We start from the raw sequence: 22,525 nt of genomic DNA, 5'->3' as shown, positions 1-22,525 counted from the left end.
GCGTTGCAAAAAGATTTCTGTCGATCACCAGGGTTTACTGGGAGGGGGTGGGGGGCACACCAAAACCCGCCTGTTTCCAAGGAAGTGTCTAGTGGGGCACAGGGGAGGGGATGAAAGGGAGCGGAAAAGCCCCTAGATCCTGCCTCATCCTCCACAACGTGTGCCTGAAAGATGACAGGACGGGGCTGATGTGTCTCACTCAGTACACAGGCTGTTGCTCGTGCCCGAAAGCTTGCACAGAACAATTTTCCCAACAACATAGTTGGTCTAATAAAAGATCCCCCGTGTACCCAAACAACCTTGTCTGCCTCAGTCCACGGGGGCGTTGAAAGGGATGGCTCGAGCCAGTGGCAGCTTAAAGCGAAGCAGGCTCGGGGTGGAGCCTGCCAGGTGCAGATCTATAGAGCAGGCGTCTGGATCGCGAGGAGGCCGATTCTGCCCTCCCCAGAACTGCCCTCGGAGGGGAAAGGGGATGTCGTGGGAATCAGGGATCTCAGTCGTGGGTTCAAAGTTGAGCCCCCTACCCTGCTACGGCCGCTGATTTCACAAAGCCAAGTCCCGGTGGCAAGTTGCCTCCCTTCTCCGGCATGATCCTGAAATATTTCGTCCGGAGTGGGGGGGAAATCATCATTATCCTCACGCCGGGGAGACGCTGCAGCGTGCGGGACCGAGCCGCCGCAGCTGACAAGCCCCGAACCCTGCTCACATTGTTAGTCTCCGATCGCACTGATCTCATCAATGACACCGAAGCATTGGGGATTCTAGCCCCGCCTCCCCCCAGCCCTTCCGCCGCTCCTCATTGGCCGCCGGCCTCGGAGGCAGGTTCCATTCCTCGGCGCGGATTGGCTGGCGCGGAATCAGTATCAATGTTTAAGCCGCGGCGTGAGCTGAATAGAGGCAGTCAGTAAGAGGCGTCGGGAGGGAGCGGCGGCGGCGGTGGCGGCGGCGCCGGGCGCCCGTCAGTGCTGCAGCGCGGGCGAGGAGCGAGGAGGGGGGGCCGATCCCAGCCAGACGCGGCTCCAAACTGTTGCATCCGCGCGGATCTCCGCTCCGCCTGCCCGGATGGATTTGCTTCCCGCGACATCGCCGTTCCTGCTGCCTGCGGGCCGGTTCCTCCCGGCCCCCGCCTGCTGCTTGCCAGGGGCCGCCCAGCAGTGAGGCAGAGAGAGAAGGATTTTTTTAATTTTTTTTTATTTATTTATTTTTTTAAGCAGCCAACCTCGCAGGATCCCCTCCTTGCCTCGGGGGCGGACTCCAGTTTAGAGGAGGGGGGACCAAAAAAAAAAAAAAAATCAACCCCCCCCCCCAAAAAAAAATCCCCCACCCCGCAGTGCAGGACTGAGAGCTGGGAGCAGTGACTGGAAGCCTGTGATTCTTTTTTGTTGTTCTTGTTGTTGTTGTTGTTGTTTCTTTCAGTGGGAGAGATCTTGGGTGTTTCACACATAGCACTGAAAGGGGGTTAAAAAAAAAACACTCAGCAAAGCAGGAGCCCGACGTGGATAGCAGCCTTGTTTTCCTGATCCTCAGTCTCCCGGAGAAAGAGGTATAGTAAAAGTGCAGCTGGATCCAACACCCCCCCCCCCTCTTTTCCCTCCCTCCCCCCCTTTATTTTTTTTGTGCTTCAAACCATGCATCTGATTTTTTTCTGTCTAGAGAGTGAGTCAGAGAAGCGTTAGGAAGAAGCTGCAACTAATGTCTGTGAAGGGAGGAACATGAGGCGATAGTGGCTGTGATTTGTTCCGCTGGATCTGACTCATCCAGCAGATTGAAACACCTTGCATTTCTGGATGTGTCATTCATTTATTTCTGGCTGTTAAAAAGACCTGAAATAAATAATAAAAAAAAAAAAAAATTAACACCCCCCCTTCTCATCCCCTCCCCTCCATATTTACCTCTACATAATACCAGTGGGGAAGGAAAACCAGCCATCAGGCTCTTCCCACCCCTCTCCCCAGCACCACGTCTCGTAGCAAGATACCCAGAGAGACTATTCAAGACTGCAAAATGCACCACACCGAACACTGAATTGAAATTGGGGGGGGGGCTTAGCCGATGATCACATTTGTCACTTTATTTAGAGCCCAAATTGCTTCCCCCATCCCCTTTTCCTCCTCCTTTTCCCCCCACTAAATGAAGAGGACTAGGAGGCAGTGTCATTGGAAGGAGATGCTGAATAGAAAGAAAAGAGAGGCACTTAGCGCAGCCCTGTGAATGCAGAGCCTGTTTCCCTTTTAGCAAACGGTATTGAGTGTGTGTGTTTGTGTGTGTGTGCGCGCGCGCTGGGGTCTTTGTCGTGCCCACCCACCCCCCTTTCCCCTCTATTTTTTTTTTTAATTATTACTAGTAGTAGTATGATGATTTCCAAATCTCTGCATCCAGCCGTGGGTTGCCTGTTGATCTCCCCTCGCCTGGAGAGCCAAGCAAAGTGGAATTAAACTGCAGCAGAGAAAAGTGCAAGCTCCTCCGCCACACACAGCACAGGGAGGGAGAGAGCTAGACACACAGGATGTGGTGGTGGCAGCTCCCCAAGTGTGCATTTGATTGAGCCCAGCCAGAGAAATCTACCTATATATTTTAAATCCGGCTCCTGATGATGAGCATCAGCTGGTGGCTTTTTTAATCCCCTCTACCGCCCCCTCCCAAGGAAGCTAGCACTAGAAATCCGGACGGTGGGGGGGTGTGTGTGTGTGTGTGTGTGTGTGTGTGTGTTTTTTACGCTGCGATTCCTCCTCCTCCTCCTCTGCTTCTCCAAGGGAAGAGCGAGAGGGGAACCACCGATGGCAGCGAGATGCAGCTCTCCGCCGCAAGCCAGGCAAGATTAGATCTCTAACTGCAGCAAAACACTCCCTGGGAAAAAAAAAAAAACACACCCAACCGCCCCGCGGTGCAATCAGACATTTCCCTGCCTCTCGCTGCACGCGGAGAGGGCTTCAGCCTAGCCCAGACTTCTCCCCCTCCACCTCTTCTCCCTACTCCAGCGATCGCATCACAAGCGACGAGTAGCCCCTAAGCTCCCCCCTACACCAAAAAAGCCACCTCGAAATATTTTTTTCCCTTCTAGATTTTTTTTTATTTTTATTTTTTAGATTTTTTTTCCTTCTTTCCCCCCCCCCCCTCCTCTTTGGACTGATCTGGAGGGAAAACGCCACTCACCGCTGCTGATTTCTTCTCCTTCGATATCTGTCGATCTGTGGACCTTGAGAGGGGCTGGGGCAAAGCCACACTGGACATTTTGATCCGCCCAGAGGAGATCTATGGACCTTGAGAGGGGCTGGGGCAAAGCCGAGGGGACGTTTTGATCCGTCCAGGGGGAGATCTGCGGACTTTAAGAGGGGTTGGGACGGCTACATTGGACATTTTGATCCGTCCAGAGGGAGACTTGCGGACCTGGAGAGGAGCTGGGGCAAAGCCTCTTTGGATATTTTGATTCCTCCAGAGACCTTGAGTGGGGGGGAGCCACATGGACACTTTGATCCGTCCAGAGGTCTACGGATCTTGAGAGGAGCAAAGGCAGGGGGGGGACATTTTGATCCATCCGGAGGCGATCTGGAGTTGTTGCTCCCCCCCGCCCCCCCGCTGAAGTTGCTCAGCTGAAGTAACCGGGCATTGGAGCCCCAGAGGCGCTTGATGCTGGAGCTACCGGGTGGTTTCTCCCCCCTCCTCCTCCTCCTCCGCCTCCATCTCTCTCCCTGCCCGTGAGCTCCGGGCTCCATCGCCTGCGTGTCTGCGGATGCTTTAGAGCAACAGGTCCGGCGGCGCGGAGGGAGGGAGGGAGGGAGGGGCGGGCTCGGGAAGCGAAGAGAGGAGGAGGACGAGGGGCTGCTGCAGCTGCCACCCGCGGGCTTCGGGGATGCACCTTCCCATCTGTTGCTTCCTGCTCTGCTGGGCGCCCGCCCTGGCGCTGAAGAACCTCAACTACTCGGTGCCCGAGGAGCAGGGCGCGGGGACGGTGATCGGCAACATCGGGCGCGATGCGCGGCTGGCCGCGGGGCTGGCGCCGCCGGCGGAGCGGGGCGCGGGCGGCGGGCGCGGGGCCAAGGCGAGCTTCCGCGTGCTGGAGAACTCGGCCCCGCACCTGCTGGATGTGGACGGCGAGAGCGGGCTGCTCTACACCAAGCAGCGCCTGGACCGCGAGGCGCTGTGCCGCCGCAGCGCCAAGTGCCAGCTGTCGCTCGAGGTCTTCGCCAACGACCAGGAGATCTGCATGATCAAGGTGGAGGTGCAGGACCTGAACGACAACGCACCCGCCTTCCCTGCCGACCAGGTGGACATGGACATCTCGGAGAACGCCGCCCCTGGCACCCGCTTCCCCCTCACCAGCGCCCACGACCCCGACGCGGGCGACAACGGGCTGCGCACCTACCTGCTCACCCGCGACGACTACGGGCTCTTCTCGCTGGACGTTAAGTCCCGAGGGGATGGCACCAAGTTCCCCGAGCTGGTGATCCAGAAGCCGCTGGACCGCGAGGAGCAGAGCCACCACACGCTGGTGCTCACGGCGCTGGACGGGGGCGACCCGCCGCGCTCGGGCACCGTGCAGATCAACGTGCGCCTCATCGACTCCAATGACAACAGCCCCGTCTTCGAAGCGGCCTCCTATGTGGTGGAGCTGCCTGAGAACGCGCCCCTGGGCACGGCCGTCATCGACCTCAACGCCACCGACGCCGACGAGGGCACCAATGGCGAGGTGCTCTACTCCTTCAGCGGCTACGCTCCTGACCGGGTGCGTGACCTCTTCAGCATCGACCCGCAGAGCGGCCTCATCCGTGTCAAGGGCAACCTGGACTACGAGGAGAGCGGTCTCGTAGAGATCGACGTGCAGGCCCGTGACCTGGGGCCCAACCCCATCCCTGCCCACTGCAAGGTCACCGTACGCCTTGTCGACCGTAATGACAATGCGCCCACCATCGGCTTCGTCTCTGTTCGCCAGGGGGCTCTCAGCGAGGCCGCCCCGCCAGGCACTGTCATTGCCTTGGTGCGGGTCACTGATCGTGACTCGGGCAAGAATGGGCAGCTCCAGTGCCGGGTGCTGGGTGGCGGGGGCAGCGGTCCAGGTGCCGTACCCTTCACGCTGGAGGAGAACTATGACAACTTCTACACAGTGGTGACTGACCGGCCACTGGACCGTGAGGCACAGGATGAGTACAATGTTACTATTGTAGCCCGCGATGGTGGCAGCCCCCCGCTCAACTCCACCAAGTCTTTCTCCGTGCGCATCCTCGATGAGAACGACAACCCACCCCGCTTCAGCAAGAACCTCTATGTCCTACAGGTGCCAGAGAACAATATCCCTGGTGAGTACTTGGGCTCTGTGCTGGCCCAGGACCCGGACCTGGGGCAGAACGGGACTGTCTCCTATTCCATCCTGCCCGGGCATGTAGGCGATGTCTCCATCTACACCTATGTCTCTGTCAACCCCACCAATGGTGCCATCTATGCCCTGCGGAGCTTCAACTATGAGCAGACCAAGCACTTTGAGTTCCGCGTGCTGGCCAAGGACTCAGGCTCTCCCCACCGCGAGAGCAACGCCACTGTGCGTGTCACTGTGCTTGATGTCAATGACAATGCACCACTTATTGTGCTGCCCACCCTCATCAACGACACCGCCGAGCTCCAGGTGCCGCGCAATGCTGGCGTGGGCTACCCCGTGGGCACTGTCCGAGCCCTGGACAGTGATTTTGGGGAGAGCGGGCGTCTCACATATGAGATCGTTGAAGGCAACGAGGAGCACCTCTTTGAGATGGACCCAACCAGTGGTGAGATACGCACCTTGCATCCCTACTGGGAAGAGCTCAGCCCTGTGGCTGAGCTGGTGGTCAAAGTCAGTGATCATGGCAAGCCTAGCCTCTCAGCTGTGGCTAAGCTAATTGTCAGGGCCTTGGCTGGACCCCTGCCTGAAGCCGGTGAGCCTCAGGTGAATGGTGAGCAGCATCGGCGACCTCATTGGGACCTATCGCTACCCCTGATTGTGACCCTGAGCACTGTCTCTATCATCTTGTTGGCTGCCATGATCACCATTGCCGTGAAATGCAAGCGGGAGAACAAGGAGATCCGCACCTATAATTGTCGCATTGCTGAATACAGCCACCCCCAGCTGGGAGGAGGGGGAGGCAGTGGTGGGGGAGCAGGTGCAGGTGGCAGTGGAGGGAGCAAGGGCAAAAAGAAGAAGATCAGCAAGAATGACATTATGCTGGTGCCCAGTGAAGGCGAGGACAGTCGGGGCCCCCTAAATGTCATGAACGTGGTGAGCAGCCCCTCTTTGGCCACCTCACCCATGTACTTTGACTACCAGACCCGTCTGCCCCTCAGCTCACCCCGGTCTGAGGTGATGTACCTAAAGCCTGCCTCCAACAACCTGACTGTACCCCAGGGACATGTGGGTTGCCACACCAGCTTCACGGGGCAAGGAACTAACGCCAGCGAGGCTCCACCGAGCCGGATGTCCATAATACAGGTAGGAGACTTTTAGAATAACCTGGAGCATACTTTAGATCCCAATTTAAATTGTATGTCTTGTCTGCAGTGAAACCTGCTGTAAGGCACCACTGGAGGGACCAGCAGAAGTCACTTAAGGGAGGTGGACTTGCTTATTAATCTAACGTGGAGCAGATCACACTTGTCTGACTCTGCCCTCACACTGCTGTGACCAGTGTAAATCAGAAGTTATTCTAATGAAATAAATGGAGTTATATCAGTGTTAAACAGACATGCAAGAGCAGGACTGAGGCTTCAATAGTTTGGGATACTTTGGGGTGGTCTCCTAGAGTGGCAAATCACCAAAGATAGGTGGTCTCTTATGCAGGTTTCTCTGTAGCTGGGTTTTGGGCAGATGGGGTGGGGATATTTAAGGAGTCATGTCACCTGCTGTAACCAACAGGACATGGCATAAACTGTACACACTGAGGAAATCTCATACAACAGTGTATATAGTCCTCCAATCCTGTATGTAAATATGAGCTCTCTTTCCAAGATGTATGCTTTTAATTTTTTTTAACTTCTTCTTTAAATATATATATATATATATATATATATATATACACACATATATACTGCTTTTTATACATACACATACATGCACACACACACACAAATATTTATTTTTGTTACAGAACAGTGTCATTTGGGACCCCATTGCCACCTCTTCCTCTCAGAAAAAAACAATCTTTTAAAACTTGAACTTGAAAACTTTGGTTAGTTTACTAGACCAACTAGTCTAGTATGTATGTGGTGTTTCCTTCCCTCTAGCCCCTGACAAATTTTAACAAAACTCAAATTCTGTCATAAATCAGCAAAATGACTGGTCAGATTTCCAGTAGCCTGAATCAATATCGGTTGTTGCTATATAGAGAAAGACAAGCTCTGTGTTTTTATTTTATTAAAGCTCATTTTAGAAAAAATAAGATAGTGGACCACAGTCTGCTTTCTGTTCACTTTCATGTATATGAATAATGGCAGAGTATGGGCCACCTGACCAAGTTTAATATGCAAAGAACCTCTTAATTCTTAGTATGTGGCTTAAAGTTCAAACTCAGAACTGTTTCAGAGCAGTGGGCTTGCACAATGAATCTGGGGGCATAATTTGTCCCCAGCTGATCTAATTTAAATTACTACTTAATTATTAGTGTGGCTTAGTGTTCAAATATTACAGGTACATTCCAAAGCAATTTTTAACATTTGGAATGAATGCAGGCTCTGGATAATGACTATTAAATATGTTTGAAATGTCATATCTGTTTTGTCTTGTGGTTCTACTAATATGCTGTTCTGATTCATAGGGGAATGAGCTGAGTGTATCAAAAGTGACACAGACTCATTTTGTGTACCCAGCTAATGGGAAAGAAGTTGCACTGTAGACACTCGATGTACCAAAAAGAAATTCATAATGCATATGAGTTGTCGTGCTGTGTAGTGTTGCCAGTGCCAAATTTGCTGCTTTCTAGCTGCGGGCAATTTTATCAGCTAAAGAGAGGTGGCTGCTGATAATTGGCAAATAACAAAAACAAACTTCCAATAATTGATCCGGTATAGCTGTATATTTTGATAACTGCAGAAAAATGCCCTCTGCACAAGGTCACTGTGAACTATTTCTCAACCCACTATTGAGTTGTGTCACAGAAACAATTTCATTTTATGCTTATCATGAATTTGTGTTGCTATCAATTAGGTGAGTTCAGCAATACTCAAAATCTGAAATTGATTTTAACAAAAAGTGACATTTCAGGAAGAATATTAGGTTAGGGCAAAACCAAGGATAATTTGATTTACAATTCATGCTTTAAAAGACAACTAACTTTCAATGAGATGTGTTTAAGTCATGTCATTTTTTTTTACTGTAAAATGGAGTGGTCTGAAAAGAAAAAAAAATTCCAAGTGTAATAGCTACTAAAAGATAGAAAATTATATTTTCCTACAACCATGTAATGTCTATATAAAGCAATTAATACATGTACTGATAGTAAAGATTCATCTGTAGTGTAAAAATCCCATTGGCAAATATGATTCCTTTTTTAACAGTGTTCACTGTATAATATCAATCGTGACTTTTTTGAGATCAATATAAAACTGAAAGAGGAATTTCCTCCCTTAAAAAGTTGTGCTGTGGTTTCTATAAAAGCTTTGGTATGATAACTGTGGGAAATTTAAGCAAAAGTTCCTGATAGCACATGCTGGTATGCATAATATTTACCTTTCTGTGTTCCCTTGAATTATCTATACAGTGTTTTGAAGCTAGATGGCTCAGCCTGTGGGTTAAGGCATACACTCCTCTTTAACACTTAAAAAACCTGGTTCAAATTTAGTTTAGGTCACAAGTGGCACTGAACTTAGTAGTCACAGCATAATTATAGCGCACACATGCAGCTTGATATGATTTTGGGGCTTTTTTCAGAAGAGGCCCAAATTTAAAGCAGCAGGGATTTGCAAGGCTATTTGGGGAAGCTTGTATTTTGCTGTACTTAGCTGTGAGCAATGCAATCAGGTTTTGCACACCACAAAAAGTAATTGTTATATCCCTTTACACTTGCCCTCTTCCCCACATCCCCAGACTAAATATTACATAGAAGCACTGTACTTAAAACCAGAAAGTAGACAATATTTTGGGTCTGATCACCACTGCACTTCTAGCTAATGTAAAACTTGCAGTAACATCAGTGAGAGTTTTGCCTGAGCAAGGAGTACAGAATTCAGCTCTCCTTTATCTACACCGAGTGGTTACTTGTCCAGTTCCAAAAAGTCTGCTTCTGGAACAATAAACTATACTTTCAGAAGGCAAAAGTAGACAGAAAAAGGACAATCAGTATCCAAACAGCTGTTTTAACACCAACCTTCTTTAACTAATAAAGTATGCATGGTAGCTCATTACCTCAAGTAAGTGAAAACTAAGCTATCTATAGTATTTTCTCTAGTGACTGTTCACTTTCTTTTTTTCTCATGCATATAGTTACATTTCATTAATTTTCATGCAACAAAACTGCTCACTTTCATTCCAGGCTTCTCTGCCATGATTTAAGGACAAAGTTCTAGTGAGGTCTTTCATTATGGTATTAAACATTTTGTATATTTACAAAATATACTTTTCTGTATATATACATAATATAGTGCATTAGGTAGTGTGCTACTAAAGCATTATAAATACTGACATCCAGATACAAGTTACTTTGTGAATAAAGCACAGGTATTCCCACCTTTTCTTAGAGAACATGCTTCATTTTTTTTGCATCTGTTTATGCTGAAATCAGGAGGTCAGATTCCCATTCACTTACTCCTGATGAATAACACCTTATCTCTCACATAAGCCCATTAAAGTCAATGGTCACATGGACTGTGGTACTACTTGACATGATTATGGTTATTAGAATCTGACCAAAAGAATTGCTAGCTGAGTAAAGTGCTATTCTGCATGCACTGCTTAACTTTGCCCTGTTAAATACACTTTCCTATGGATTACTCCTATATATATATTTTTTTTTGTACATTTATATACTGATTCATACCAATAAGTAATTTTCAGTGAGGGTGAGGATTGGGAATGTGAATTAGTGGAGTTCTGTAATCACAAGAACATAAATCTTTACATACACCTATATGATGTATACATAAAATGGTCAATTGCTATTCAAGGGTGCTGATTACTTGTGCCATGCACTGATTTCAGGGACAGTTACAGATGTTTAGCTCATATGACAAGTAGGCTCTGTATAGGTTAATTAGTGGATAAGGATGACATACATGTAGAAAATTGCTTTTCGAGGCATGGGAAGTTCACTTTTACTAAGCATTAGCATATCTCACTGTTATCAAATATTTCAACTGTGCATTCTAAGCATCAACTAATAAAGAAAGATGGTTTAAAAACAAATTAGTTATAAAGGTGTTTAGACCTAAATTTACTAGCATATTTGATATACACAAACAAAAAATATTTACCAATTCAAGATTTTAAATGGCTCAGATAAGAAAACAAAAGGGGTAAGTCATACGGCTAAAATCCAGACAAACTTCCATACAACATGGTAAGGTCCAAAAATACTCAATCTTGGTGGAAAAAGAGAGGACTTGGAATCTGTGCATAGCAAAGGAAGATTTATATTGACTCTTGACTAAGGACTATGGGCTAAAAATTCTGTTCATCTTATTCAAGTGAATAAATCAAGTTGGACTACTTCCCTGAGCAAGGCGCACAGAATTTTGCTCTTTTTTGCTCTACATTTTTTAAATATTCATATACAACCCCACTAAAAGGTTATTTGGTTAATTATGTAATCTGTTCATGTTAACATAGGAAAATGGCCGTGCTAGCAAACAAGCCATGATTTCTTTTACTTCAAGTTTTCCAGTAGGTGAAAGAGTTGATGGATAAAGGGAAACCAGTAGAAATAGGTTCTTTAAAGTGACATGACAGTGGTGTAGAAAACTATCTATATATGCAAGGAGTGCTGATGATCATAGAGAATATTTATTGTTATACCTTTGATGCAGCAGGGACAGATTTGTAACTATATCAACAGTGAGACAGGATAGGAAAACTGTGGTCAGAGCTTTTATTGAACAAAAAAATAAAATAAAAGAAGATGACCAAGAAGAAGAGGCTGTATTATAAAGAACTCTCATGCTGGGAATCACCACAGTTGCTGTAGTAGGCAGGCGTGCAAGGTTTAAAGATAAAGTAAAGATCATTCTTAATACTTCCAGGCACCTGTTTACGATGTGTCAACAGATTACTGTCAAGTCCCAGTGCAACCTCATCACCAGGTGTCTAGTGGTATCTAAGAAGATATAAACTTCAGGGGGAGGGGATAGAATAAGCTGTATTTATGCTGTTATATCTTTTAGACATACTATTGTTTCATTGTTTACTTTGAGACTTCAGCATGCAGGATTGCAAAAGGAAGCATGCTGACACTGCAATATGAGAACAGAAATAATAATAGTAAAAAAATGACATTCATTGCCAGCATTTACAATACCATTCTTAAAAGATTCACATGAAGCTTCATATTTTTATCCTTTGCAAAGAGGGTATATTCTTCTGATTTTCCTATTTCAGCAAATAAAAGTTAAGGATATGCATAGGGTAGAAGTAAGTGAACATTCTGCACATTTGCAGGCTTGTAGGTTCTGGACCCTACACCTCTGAGATTTTGAGATTTTTAGACTAACCACCTGTAAGGCCAAACCAGGTATCTCTCGTGTCAGAGATACCTGGCCGAGAGACGTGACTAGTTTTCACAATGTGTATGATCAAATTAGACACAGTGCAAAATAGCCATTAAGTACACTTGGGATTTGTAAATTCAAGCAGCACAGGCTATAATTTCATGATATACCTTTCTAAAGCTTCTGGGCCTATATTTCATTGTGTAAGTACCACAGGATTGGATCCTTGTCTTGTATTTATACAAGAATAAACGTCTTTGTTCTTAATGGTTATGTGTGAACATAACACAGTGGCATATTCGTATATTTAAGGCCTGATCTTGCAACCTGTAGGTCATGGTAGTATCCAATGGAACTATTAAAGTAGGTAAGGGATGTAGGACTGACCTCCTATTATGTCTTATGTATCCTACAGAAACTGTGGGCCTGATTCTGATCTGCTTTACTAATGCAGTTTAGAGCCCTGTTACTCTATTGATTTCAGGGGAGGTACTCCTGATGTACATAGGTGAATGCAAAAACCTTTTAAAATGCTTTTCTGTGTTAAGTATTACAGCATTTAACCATACAAAATAGCAAGGGGTGAGGGGTGACAAATAAGGAGGGGGGGGGGGGGGGATACTGATAGTCTCAGAAGGAAAAAAAACAACCATTTCTCCAAAATAAAAATCCTCATTAGCCAATCCATTTAGAAGTACAAGGTCTATGCATAACTGACTCTCTTTGAAAATAGTTTCACCAGAACTAAAAAAATGTTAGTGCAATTAAATGACAGGATGCTGTCTGATCCTGAAGTCTTACATGGATACAGCTCCCCCTGACTCTCAAAGTCTGCACACTTGTCAAAGCTTTACTCATGTGGGTGACCAATTATATGACTAGTCCCACTGATTTCAGTCAGAGACCTCACATCAGTAAGTGTTCAAAAAGCAAAATATAGTTTTTTCAACTGAGTCCTTGATGAGTTAGCTTTTGGTTTAGTAGTAAATTTAGTCCAGATTCCGTAACCCTTGTTCATGTTGATTATTATTTTATTTTATACTGAAGGCCAGATCCTGCTCTCATTTTAACAATAGCATGACTCCCATTCACATTAGCAGGCCAAAACAAAGCCCTCAGGTTTTTATTAAATGCAAGTAAAGGTGGTAGGATCTCACCCTTTATTTTTCAAACTCAGCTTTAAAAATCTTCTGCCATCTATTTTTATTTTAAACAGTTTCTGTTCAAACAAATACTTGAGGAGATTTAATATGAATTTAGAATTATTATAACAATGTCATATACTATAACATAACATAGACATACTTCTACATAACATATGTAGAAGTAATATACAGGCAAGTAAAATCTAATACTTCCTTAAAGAATTTGTAAAAATAACTAATTGTTTTTATATCTCTACCTAAACAAATATTCTAGGTTGTTTTAAAAACATACATGTAATGTAATTTATTTTAAATGTACAGCCAATGTAGTCTTATGAAAACCTGTCGATATGTGAATATAAAGCTTTTGCAACATTCTCCTAGATATGTAATAGAATAGATCTAGCCTGTGGTCTCTACTCAGGCAAAAATTTGATTCAAATGAAGAGAGTTTCATTGAAATAAACATAAAATTTAGCCCTAATAAATTTAGATAGATAGATAGATAGATAGATAGATATAAATGTAAAAGCTCCAGTTATTCTTTTTAACAATTCTCTTCTCTCCAGTGTTAAATTTAAGGCACTTTATGATTTTTCAGCTTCATATTTAAAAAGGCCATGCTTAAAACTCTTTCCATTAATGGTATTCAAAAGTGAGAATGCTGAGCCAATTCCATTTCAGGGTTTGTTACACAAAATCCATATCAGGCTTTGTAAGAAGTGCATGCACATGTGTGTGTGTGTGGTTTTAATTTTTTTTTCTAAAATAGCATTTGGTGTGTATTTATGTATGCATATATATGTGCACATGTGTGTTTCTGGCAACTCTGTAAGATGGAGGAAGCCCTGCAGATAAAGGAAAGACACTCTATTGGTTCCACCAATATTTTGCAATAGTTAAGAATTTTTTTGTGAAAGCAAGTTATAAAATGATTTCTTCACAAGCAGAAACATAAGTTTTTTCTTTGTTTTTTACTCTCCAGCAATGTAAAAACAGTACTTTTATGTCAGGAGGTCAGAAGAGAATGACTTGGACAACTTTTTCCAAGGGGAAAAAGAAAATAGAGGGGGAAAAACCTAGGAAAAAGTCCTACTTTTTGTCATATCCATGCTTAAGTTGTAAAAAACAGAAATAGAAATATGATAACGACTATAAAAAGATAGGGAATGAGTGAAATTTGCTTCCAGTGGGATTCCTTCTTGGACACACAAAAACACCAAGTAGAGTCTGGTACCATCTTTTACCATTTCCTAAAGTGTGTTTTGTTTATTTTTGTATTAATGGTGTGAAGGGTGAAGCTAGTATAGCTGGGTTGTGGGATACAAAGTGATGGGACACAGTACTAGACACATTCAGAATAATTCAGGTCATGGTGATAAACAGGGATCCTGGTTTTCTCTGGTAAAAAAAAAAAAAAATCCCCAATTTTCAGATTAAAAAAAGTAACCTGAAATCCATGTTTTTCCATGTTCAAAATGAAACACAACTCTGTGTGTGTGTGTGTGTGTGTGTATTAGCAATGTTTCATTTTGATCATGAAAAAATTTGGATTTTGAGTTACTTTTTTTAACCCCAAAATTGGAGATATTTTTTTAATCGGAGAAAACCAGGGTCCCTGGTGATAAATGTGTCATGATTTGGGGTTGTTTTCCCTTATAAGCTTTGTTTTGTACCCCAGTGTAGATAACTTTGGAAAACAGGGCTCTGGAAGAGTTATTTTAATCCTGACTGAGAAAAAAAGAAGTCAGTTAAATTATTAAGATTGTTGGATAAAATACTCATGCATTAAGTACTATACTCAAGCAAACCATTTCATACATATGCCTCTGTTAATTGGGATATTAGGCAGTGCTTTATAGAACTTTCTCAAGCGCTAATATATTTTTAGATAAATCCCAGAAGCTGCTGCATACAATTCCTGCTTTATTAAGGTCACAACAGAAGCATCTATATATATTATTGAATTGCTTCAAGAATAGCATTTCTACCTATGCAGAAGGACAGAATAGTGATCAGTGCATTTCTCACTCCCTTTCAATGAGAGCATGTCTCTTTTTTCAGCTCTAAAGTTAATCAGTCCCTTGCTGATGTACTGTCAATTTAGCATAGTAAAAGAGATGTAGACAAGTAAATCCTTCAAATGAATACGGTATCTCATATTAGTCCCTACTAGTGGTTTTGACACTGATATATCACTATCCTCTGATTTCATAAAATTAATTATCTTTCATAAAAAAGTCTTTAATGACATCAACATTCCATGCTGTAAGACAGTATGCTACAATCTCCAGTGCATGGCACACCCAAACTCAAATGGTAAAAAGAAATGTATTGTTATAAGATGTAAATGTATAATTTCAGCTGTGTGGGTGGGACCTCTTATTGATGCATTGTAAGTTCTTTCAGTGACAGACGTGTGAAATTAGTTTCAGACACTGTTTCAGACAATCTATTGATATGTGTGTGACACACTTATATTTGCCTGTTCTGGTCCTAGTGACACCATGATTACTGGTATTTGCAATCCTTGCCCTGGAACACTTCCAGGCAGTTTTATTGTATTGAAATGGCTCTTACAGTTCATTGAGCATCTAGCATAACACTGCTGAATATGATTGGCGCGTTTGCATATATTTATTCAAAAAAAATCAGGCAGTTAAACTGCATAATTATGGGAAAACGAATCATAACAATAAAAGACCATTTAAGTTAACAAGCTTTGTGATCAAAGGATAAATACAGGTTGGATAAATGAGACTCTAGATGTAACTAATCTACATAAATAGGCTTTGGTTTGATTAGAGGAAAGGAATACATTAAAATAATTTAAAGGTATTAAAAAAAGTGTTTTGCTTCAGTAGTTTTATAACATTTAGTTTTATTTTATTTTTTACACTTCTATTCAATAAAATAGCTGCGCTCGGTAATAAAGTACTTTTATGAGTTTTTATTTCTTGATTAACAGTGTTTACAGTGCAAAGAAAATATAAAATAGCGCAAGAAAACAGATGTGACAAATCACAAGTTTTTATTTTATTTTGACCACATTGTGTGTCAACATCCTTAAACATTTTTATGAAAAAAACTTACAATTTTTTGATTGATTTTTAATTAAGGAAAAAACATTAAAGGGAACACTTAAAGGACAATTTCTTGTTTACTGTCTTTATCAGTGGAAAGCAGCCTTTGTAGTATTTGAAAGCTGGGGCATTAAAAATCAATTTCAAGTCTTCAAAGCCATAAACTCTTGCTTGCTTTGTAGATATATACTCTTTTAAAAATGATTGGGTGCTTACTTGACAATTGAATTAAAAACAAAAGGTAAATAATGGCTTCATCAAAATTTTGATGGATTTTAATGCATTTTTAATAATAGAATTTTTATACCTAGCAGAGATACATAGGTGACACCTGAATCACAATTTGAAGCTTTTAAATCAGTAATGTGTTCCTTAAGACAGTTATACTTAATCTTTCATTTATAGATTTTTGTTTTAAAATTTTCTTCATGGTAATTTGTATTTTTAATGAATTGTCATTCAGACAGAGCATGTCACTCATTACCCTTATTTACTATATTTCTGTATGGATCATTACTGACTGCTAAGCAACCACTTATGGATACAATTGTTGTGGTTACCATTCAATAAGAAAACTGAACTGGACTACACAAGATCACATTAGAAAATGTGCCTGGTGCCAATGTTTTAATAGTGTAAAACTGTAAAGGTCATTTACTTGGAAAAACAATTGCTATACAAGAACAAAATAGTTCTTATTGCATCTGAGATAGTGCTTGGGCTCTGATCCCATTGCCACTGGAGCTAAGATAGTTTTCCCACAAACCTCAGTGGAGCAGGATCATGTCTTTAACTGTCCATCAGTTACTCCAAGACCTGTAAAAATAACCTCTTTATATATGAACAACTGCACCGCTGTTACAAATCATATGGCCTCATCCACCAAACGTTTATTGAGTATTTTAATTCACATGAATAGACCCACTGAATTAAATGGAATCACTTACAAAGTGAAGCTGCTCATGTGCATACGTGTGTGCAGATCTCAGCTCAGAATTTATTAGCCACACTGCTCCCTGTTGCTTTCCCTCATCCCTCCTAAAAACACTGCAAAAGCTGCAGAAGCTGTTCATTTCACTTAGCCTCAAACTGCATTCTCTAGTACTCTATTGAGATAATCCTGATGACTGAATATTTGATAGTTTTTGCTGTTCTGCATACACTTGTGTAATTTGATATGCAGATTTGAAGATCATAAAAACAATCCTGCTTTGATGATCATGAGCAAGATTATCCAGCCACAGCTGTAAAGTACCAGTGTGTTCTTTCCTGATCTCTTCATTATTTCAGTGGATCAAATGACAATAAGGATATAGTGGAATTTAGAGTGCCTGGGAAATAATGGATTTAAAAGCTTTTTAAAAATGGCAGTCAAGAAAACCTTAGAAACTATTTCAATATCGAAACCATACTTCAAACAGCATAAATGTGTGTGTGTATGCAGTTAGTGGAAAAGAGAGAGCAGTTTATTTAAAAAAGAAATATCTAGAATTTGAATAGGAGGGAATGTTACTTAACAATGCAGTTCTAATGGCTTTTTTCACATTACTTGATGTATAAACAACTGCTAAACAGTCTTAGAGAAGTCATTGTCAAACTGTACATTCTTATGCAACACTAAAGCAAGCATCAGCTTTACAGACAAATTCTGTTGTCAGATTGTCCTGAGGCAAGAGAGTAGTGAAGGAAGGGCCTCACTCTCTATTGTATGGTTCAAGTTATACATCTTGTTTAAAACTGTACATCCCACTATCGACCTTCAGAATTGAGAATAATGATGAAGAGGAGGTATAATTCATGTGGAATGTGAGGATAATCAACACTCCATCATTTTTATTAACAGCATTAGGTATTAAAAAGTACATAGTAATTTGCATCCCCCTGGTAAGGAACAAATCAGTCAATTGTGTAGCTGGTGGGTGAAAAGTGGGGAAAGCAAAATGTTTCATGACATTTCTTTTCAAGCATAGTCCTGCTTTTGTCTAAGTCTATAAACATAATCTATCTGTTTAAACCACCTGTAGCTTTTTTCAGAGCTAGTTGAACAGAATATTGAAAAGGGATAGACCTTACTGCATAAACATCTTTCGTTTTCTTCATTGACCACATAACATAGATGGTGAAGAGTATATATTTCCCTATCACAGTAATGCAATAGCAATTAAAAAAGGAGAGTTCTTCAGAAGTAAAAAAGCCCTTGTGCTGTAATGTGTCTGTTTCAGACAGGCGTACAGAATCTTGAACAGTACTTTAGTTTCATCTCATCTAAATATAACATTCCAGCTCCATCCCCTGCACCCCTCTATGTACTTTGATTTCTGGCAAAGAAACCCTAATAATTAGTGGCGAGGTTTCCAGATCTTGACCTATTCTGTAAGACTACTGTTTATCCTTGGGTAAAGGTAAAACAAGAGAAACCTCCTTCTGTTAAACAAATGCAAGCTGCAGGATTGTGGACTAATATTGGCAGAGATCTGTTATGGATTTCTTGCAGTCATATCAGTCTTGCTGATGCCAATAAATGAAGAAATAGGCACACATGTTGAGTAGCCAGAGGAGGACTGGAGATATTTAAAGGCGACTTTTTGTTCTGATTTAAATTTTGAGCAATAGGTTTTCTACAGTATTTTATAATCAAGACAATTACATAGTAATTTGGGTTAGAATGCATGCCCAGTTCCCCATCTCAAAACCCAATTTGTTACCACCTGTGGCTATTTCTATTAAAAAAAAGAAACATAATTACTAGGAGTCTCAGCAGTCGAAGAGTAAATTTTTGCAATTACAATACCTCCCTTGGGCAGATGTGTGAAAATGGCAGATTAATTCCTGCCAGGATCTGTCTGTTCCTTTTGCATTTTAGGGTTGCTAGTGGTTTGGTATCATGTACTTATTACACTGGTACTTCTTGAAATGCTCTGGTTAAGGTTAAATGAGCATTTCATTGTAAATCTCTAAAAGTAGGGTTTTATAACACTGACTGAAAAATTCTTTCCAAGTTGAAACTTGACATACAAGGTCTCTGATAAGGAGTAAGAACCTGGTTTGGCTGTCTGAAAATGGAAGCAATATTGTTACATTACCTTTTTCCTGACCAGATTTGAACACGCTGTTTGATTTCAGAAGTGTAACAAGCTGTGGGTGACTGGGGACCATTCCTTCCAGCCCAAATGTCTATGAAATCTATGAAATCTAGTGCCTACCGTGTGCATAGCCATTGCTGCTGCTACTGCTGATCCAGCCCCTGCTACCACTCCTACTACCACTGCCCACAAGTGCAGACCCTGGTAGTTATGCCTCTGTTGGGTTTAGTCATTCTTTGGGTCATATGGTAAGCTCTGGGTCATGTTTGTATTAAAATATATACAATTGAGAGGTGATTATTTGAGCATCATTTAGCTGAACTGTTCATTTATGCAAATTCAGGATATGTCCCCATTCTATATGGTATGTAATACAAGGGAGAACAATAGTGACTAAAAGAAAAGCAATAGTAACCTGTTAAACTGAAATAATTAACAAACTGAAAAAAAGGCTAATCCATCATCATACTTGCTTTAGGGTATGGTATTAAAGTATGTTCATTTAATGAAACAACATGATGTTACAAAGAGGTTTTATTCCCAGGATCAGACCCTCTATTATATGTGATTTCAAATAGGATCTTTTGTTGTATTCATGGTTGCATACAATTCAGAAAGTTTATTTAGAGTGTAATAGCTACAGGTTTTCAGAGCCAGATTCTGAGAATACACACCTGAATTACTTTCCACATGTGAGTGGTCTTATTAATCTTCTACCAAACTTTACTTGCAGTTCTGTGCACCAGCATGCATTAGTAGGATCGCATGCTTGGGTCCTGATGCTCTAAGCTCCCTTACAGAATCATAGAAAATTCAGGTTGTAAGGGGCCTCAGGAGATCATCTAGTACAGCCTCCTGCTCGGAGCAGGACCAGCCTCAACTAGATCATCCCAGCCAGGACTTTGTCTACCCAGGTCTTAAAAACCTCCAAAGATTAAGATTCTACAACCTTTCTGGATAACCTATCCCAGTACTTTACTACCTTCCTGGTGAGAGAGTTTTTCCTAATACCTGACTTAAACTTCCCTTGATGCAACTTGAGACCATTGGTTCTTGTTCTGTCATTGGCCACAACTGAGAACAGTCTAGCTCAAGGGAAGGCAACCCCTGACATGGGTGCCAGAGTGTGGCACGTGAAGGCATTTTGCATGACACTCGTGCCTTGGGATGGATGGTGGGGAAGGGACCAGGGCTTCGCTGCTACAAAAAAGATTGGGCCCCTCACAGCTCTCCCGCCATCCACTCCTGGCACGCCAATATCTTACAAGTTGAGGTTGCAGGTGTTTCTGGCACTCTGCCCCCAAAAGTTGCCAACCCCTGGTCTAGCTCCATCTACTTTGTAACCACTCTTCAGGTAGCTGAAGTCTGTTATTAAATCCCCCTTCAGTCTTCTCTTTTCCTGATTAAATAAACCCAGCTTCCTCAGCCTCTCCTCATAATTCATGTGCCCCAGCTCCCTAACTATGTTTGTTTCCCTCCGCTGGACTCCTTCCAATTTGTCCACATCCTTTCTAAAGCATGGGACCCAAAACTGGTCTCAGTACTCCAGCTGTGGCCTTATCAGTGCTAAATAGAGGGGAATAATCACTTCCCTCAAATTGCTGGCAGTGTTCCTACTAATGTAGCCCAGTATGCCATTAGCCTTCTGGGCAAGAATGGCACACTGTTGCCTCATATTCAGCTCATTGTCCACTGTAACCCACAGGTCCTTTTCTGCAGAGCTGCTGCTCTTAGCCAGTCATTCACTAGCCTGTACCAGTTCATGGGATTGTTCCATCCTAAGTGCAGGACTTTGCACTTGTCCTTATTGAACCTTATAAGATTTCTTTTGTCATCTTCAAACTTGATGAGGGTGCACTCCATCCTGTTTTCCAGTTCGTTGATGAAAATATTGAACAAAATCAGCCCCAGGACTGACCCCTGGGGCACTGAACATGATACTGGCTGCCAACTAAACATTGAGCCATTGATTACTACCCTTAGAGCCTGAAGATCCTGCCAGTTTTCTGTCCACCTTACAGTTCTTTCATCCAACCCATACTTCCTTAGCTTGCTTGCAAGAATGTTGTGAGAGACCATATCAAAAGCTTTAGCTGAAGGATTAGCCTTACTTCAATATTGATTCCCACTGAAGCAAGTGTGATGGTTGTGCATGAGCTCATAAACCCACCTGCAAGCAGCTTTTTTTTTAAATCTAGGTTATAGAATAGTACTGTACAATATTGAGGAGGAGCAACTTAGTCTTAATAAGTGTCCATGTTCTTCATATGTACATGATTTTTTGCTGGTACTTTTTAATTTTATTTTTGTGGTCGTATAGCTGTTTTATTTTGGTTGATTTTTGAAAGAGGAAAGGTATACATATATTTATTTATGTTAGTTTGATGTGGATTTTTCTGACATGGGCACACACAGAAGATTGCAATGGCTCCTTTGGAAAACTTGCAGTTCATTCTTGAAAATCCATGGGAAAAAAGGGTTTGTGCTTCACATCAAAATGTCAATGTATCTAATAATTTTCTTTTGATTCAAGTGGGCATATGCTGTCTCTGAATTCCCTGCCAATTAAATAGAATTATAAACCCCAAACCCCAAATTCCAACAATTCACTCCTCCTACCAATCAGCTGTTTATAATCTAGTATTAACACCCACATGCACTGACCTATACCTCAGTTTCCCTACTTCAGGTGAAACTAATGCATCTTCTAGCACTACACTGATAGATGACAAGTCTGGAGTATTCTGGAACAGGGCAGAGCATATCCCAGACTTCCATACTGTCTGCAAAGAACATCATACAACATACCAATTTTTTCAAGTTTTTAAAGAGTTTTTGCAACTGTGACTGTTTGCATTTTTTTTTTTAAGGAGAGAGCAAGGATAATGTAGTCTTATCCAAGACCATGGTTTTTATAGGTCCAAACCATCATCTAAATATCTCTGGAAGCTCACATGTAATTGTGCAGATTTTAGAACATAGCTGTCATGCTCTAAGTTACTCTGCTTACCAAGCTAGTTACCACTTTCTGTGCTGTTTCTAGTTTTGCAGTTTATTTAATGTAAAGCCCTAAGTGCATGACAGATATGGATGATAGAAGAAGATGTCTAGAAATAAAGGACGAGGTCCAAAAAAAAAGACATAGGTGCTTAAACCAGGACTTAGATAGATGTTAGGTGTCTAAGTCCCAAAGTCTGATCCAAGAAACAGCTGCTCACTATCAAAATGAGCAGAACTTCTTGGTGCCATTCATTAGTTAGGCCACTAAGCACATAGAAGTGTCCAGAGTTGTAGTTCATACTCTAGGACTGTTTATGCATTTTACATTAAACAACAATACAATAAGAAGCAGAACTAGCCTTAGAAACAGAATGGGACTCCCTTTTTGTAGTGGGTGACTTCACCACTGAAGTACAGCTTCGACCGAATATATGGAAAATGCTCTGGGCTAGTTTATAGCCTGGTAGTTAGGGCAAACTTGTGTGACATGGGAGTCATGTGTTTGAACCCCTGCAGACTTAGAATGCAGGTCCCCACTCTCTGGGCAAGAGTCAGTATA

General features: G+C 42.4%; 1 protein-coding gene across 9 annotated transcripts in view; it reads left to right on the top strand.

The window, feature by feature from the left end:
- Positions 1-895: 895 nt before the first annotated feature.
- Positions 896-22,525, top strand: part of PCDH17 (protocadherin 17) — a 117,340-nt gene continuing 95,710 nt past the window's right edge. For 4 of the 9 annotated variants that reach the window (XM_059723232.1, XM_059723354.1, XM_059723311.1 and 1 more), the window contains exons 1-2: positions 896-1,543; positions 2,754-6,454. In XM_059723232.1, the coding sequence (XP_059579215.1) occupies positions 3,851-6,454 (2,604 nt within the window). In that variant the 5' untranslated portion in view covers positions 896-1,543; positions 2,754-3,850. The remainder of the gene's footprint in view (positions 1,544-2,753; positions 6,455-22,525) is intronic. The other 5 variants (XM_059723152.1, XM_059723205.1, XM_059723182.1 and 2 more) reach the window with 2 other exon arrangements.

This window comes from Alligator mississippiensis, chromosome 1 (genome assembly GCF_030867095.1).
Source record: "Alligator mississippiensis isolate rAllMis1 chromosome 1, rAllMis1, whole genome shotgun sequence".
Taxonomy (NCBI): domain Eukaryota; kingdom Metazoa; phylum Chordata; order Crocodylia; family Alligatoridae; genus Alligator; species Alligator mississippiensis.
The sequence above is the reverse complement of the archived record's forward strand: the minus strand, read 5'-3'. Positions and strand labels throughout refer to the sequence as shown.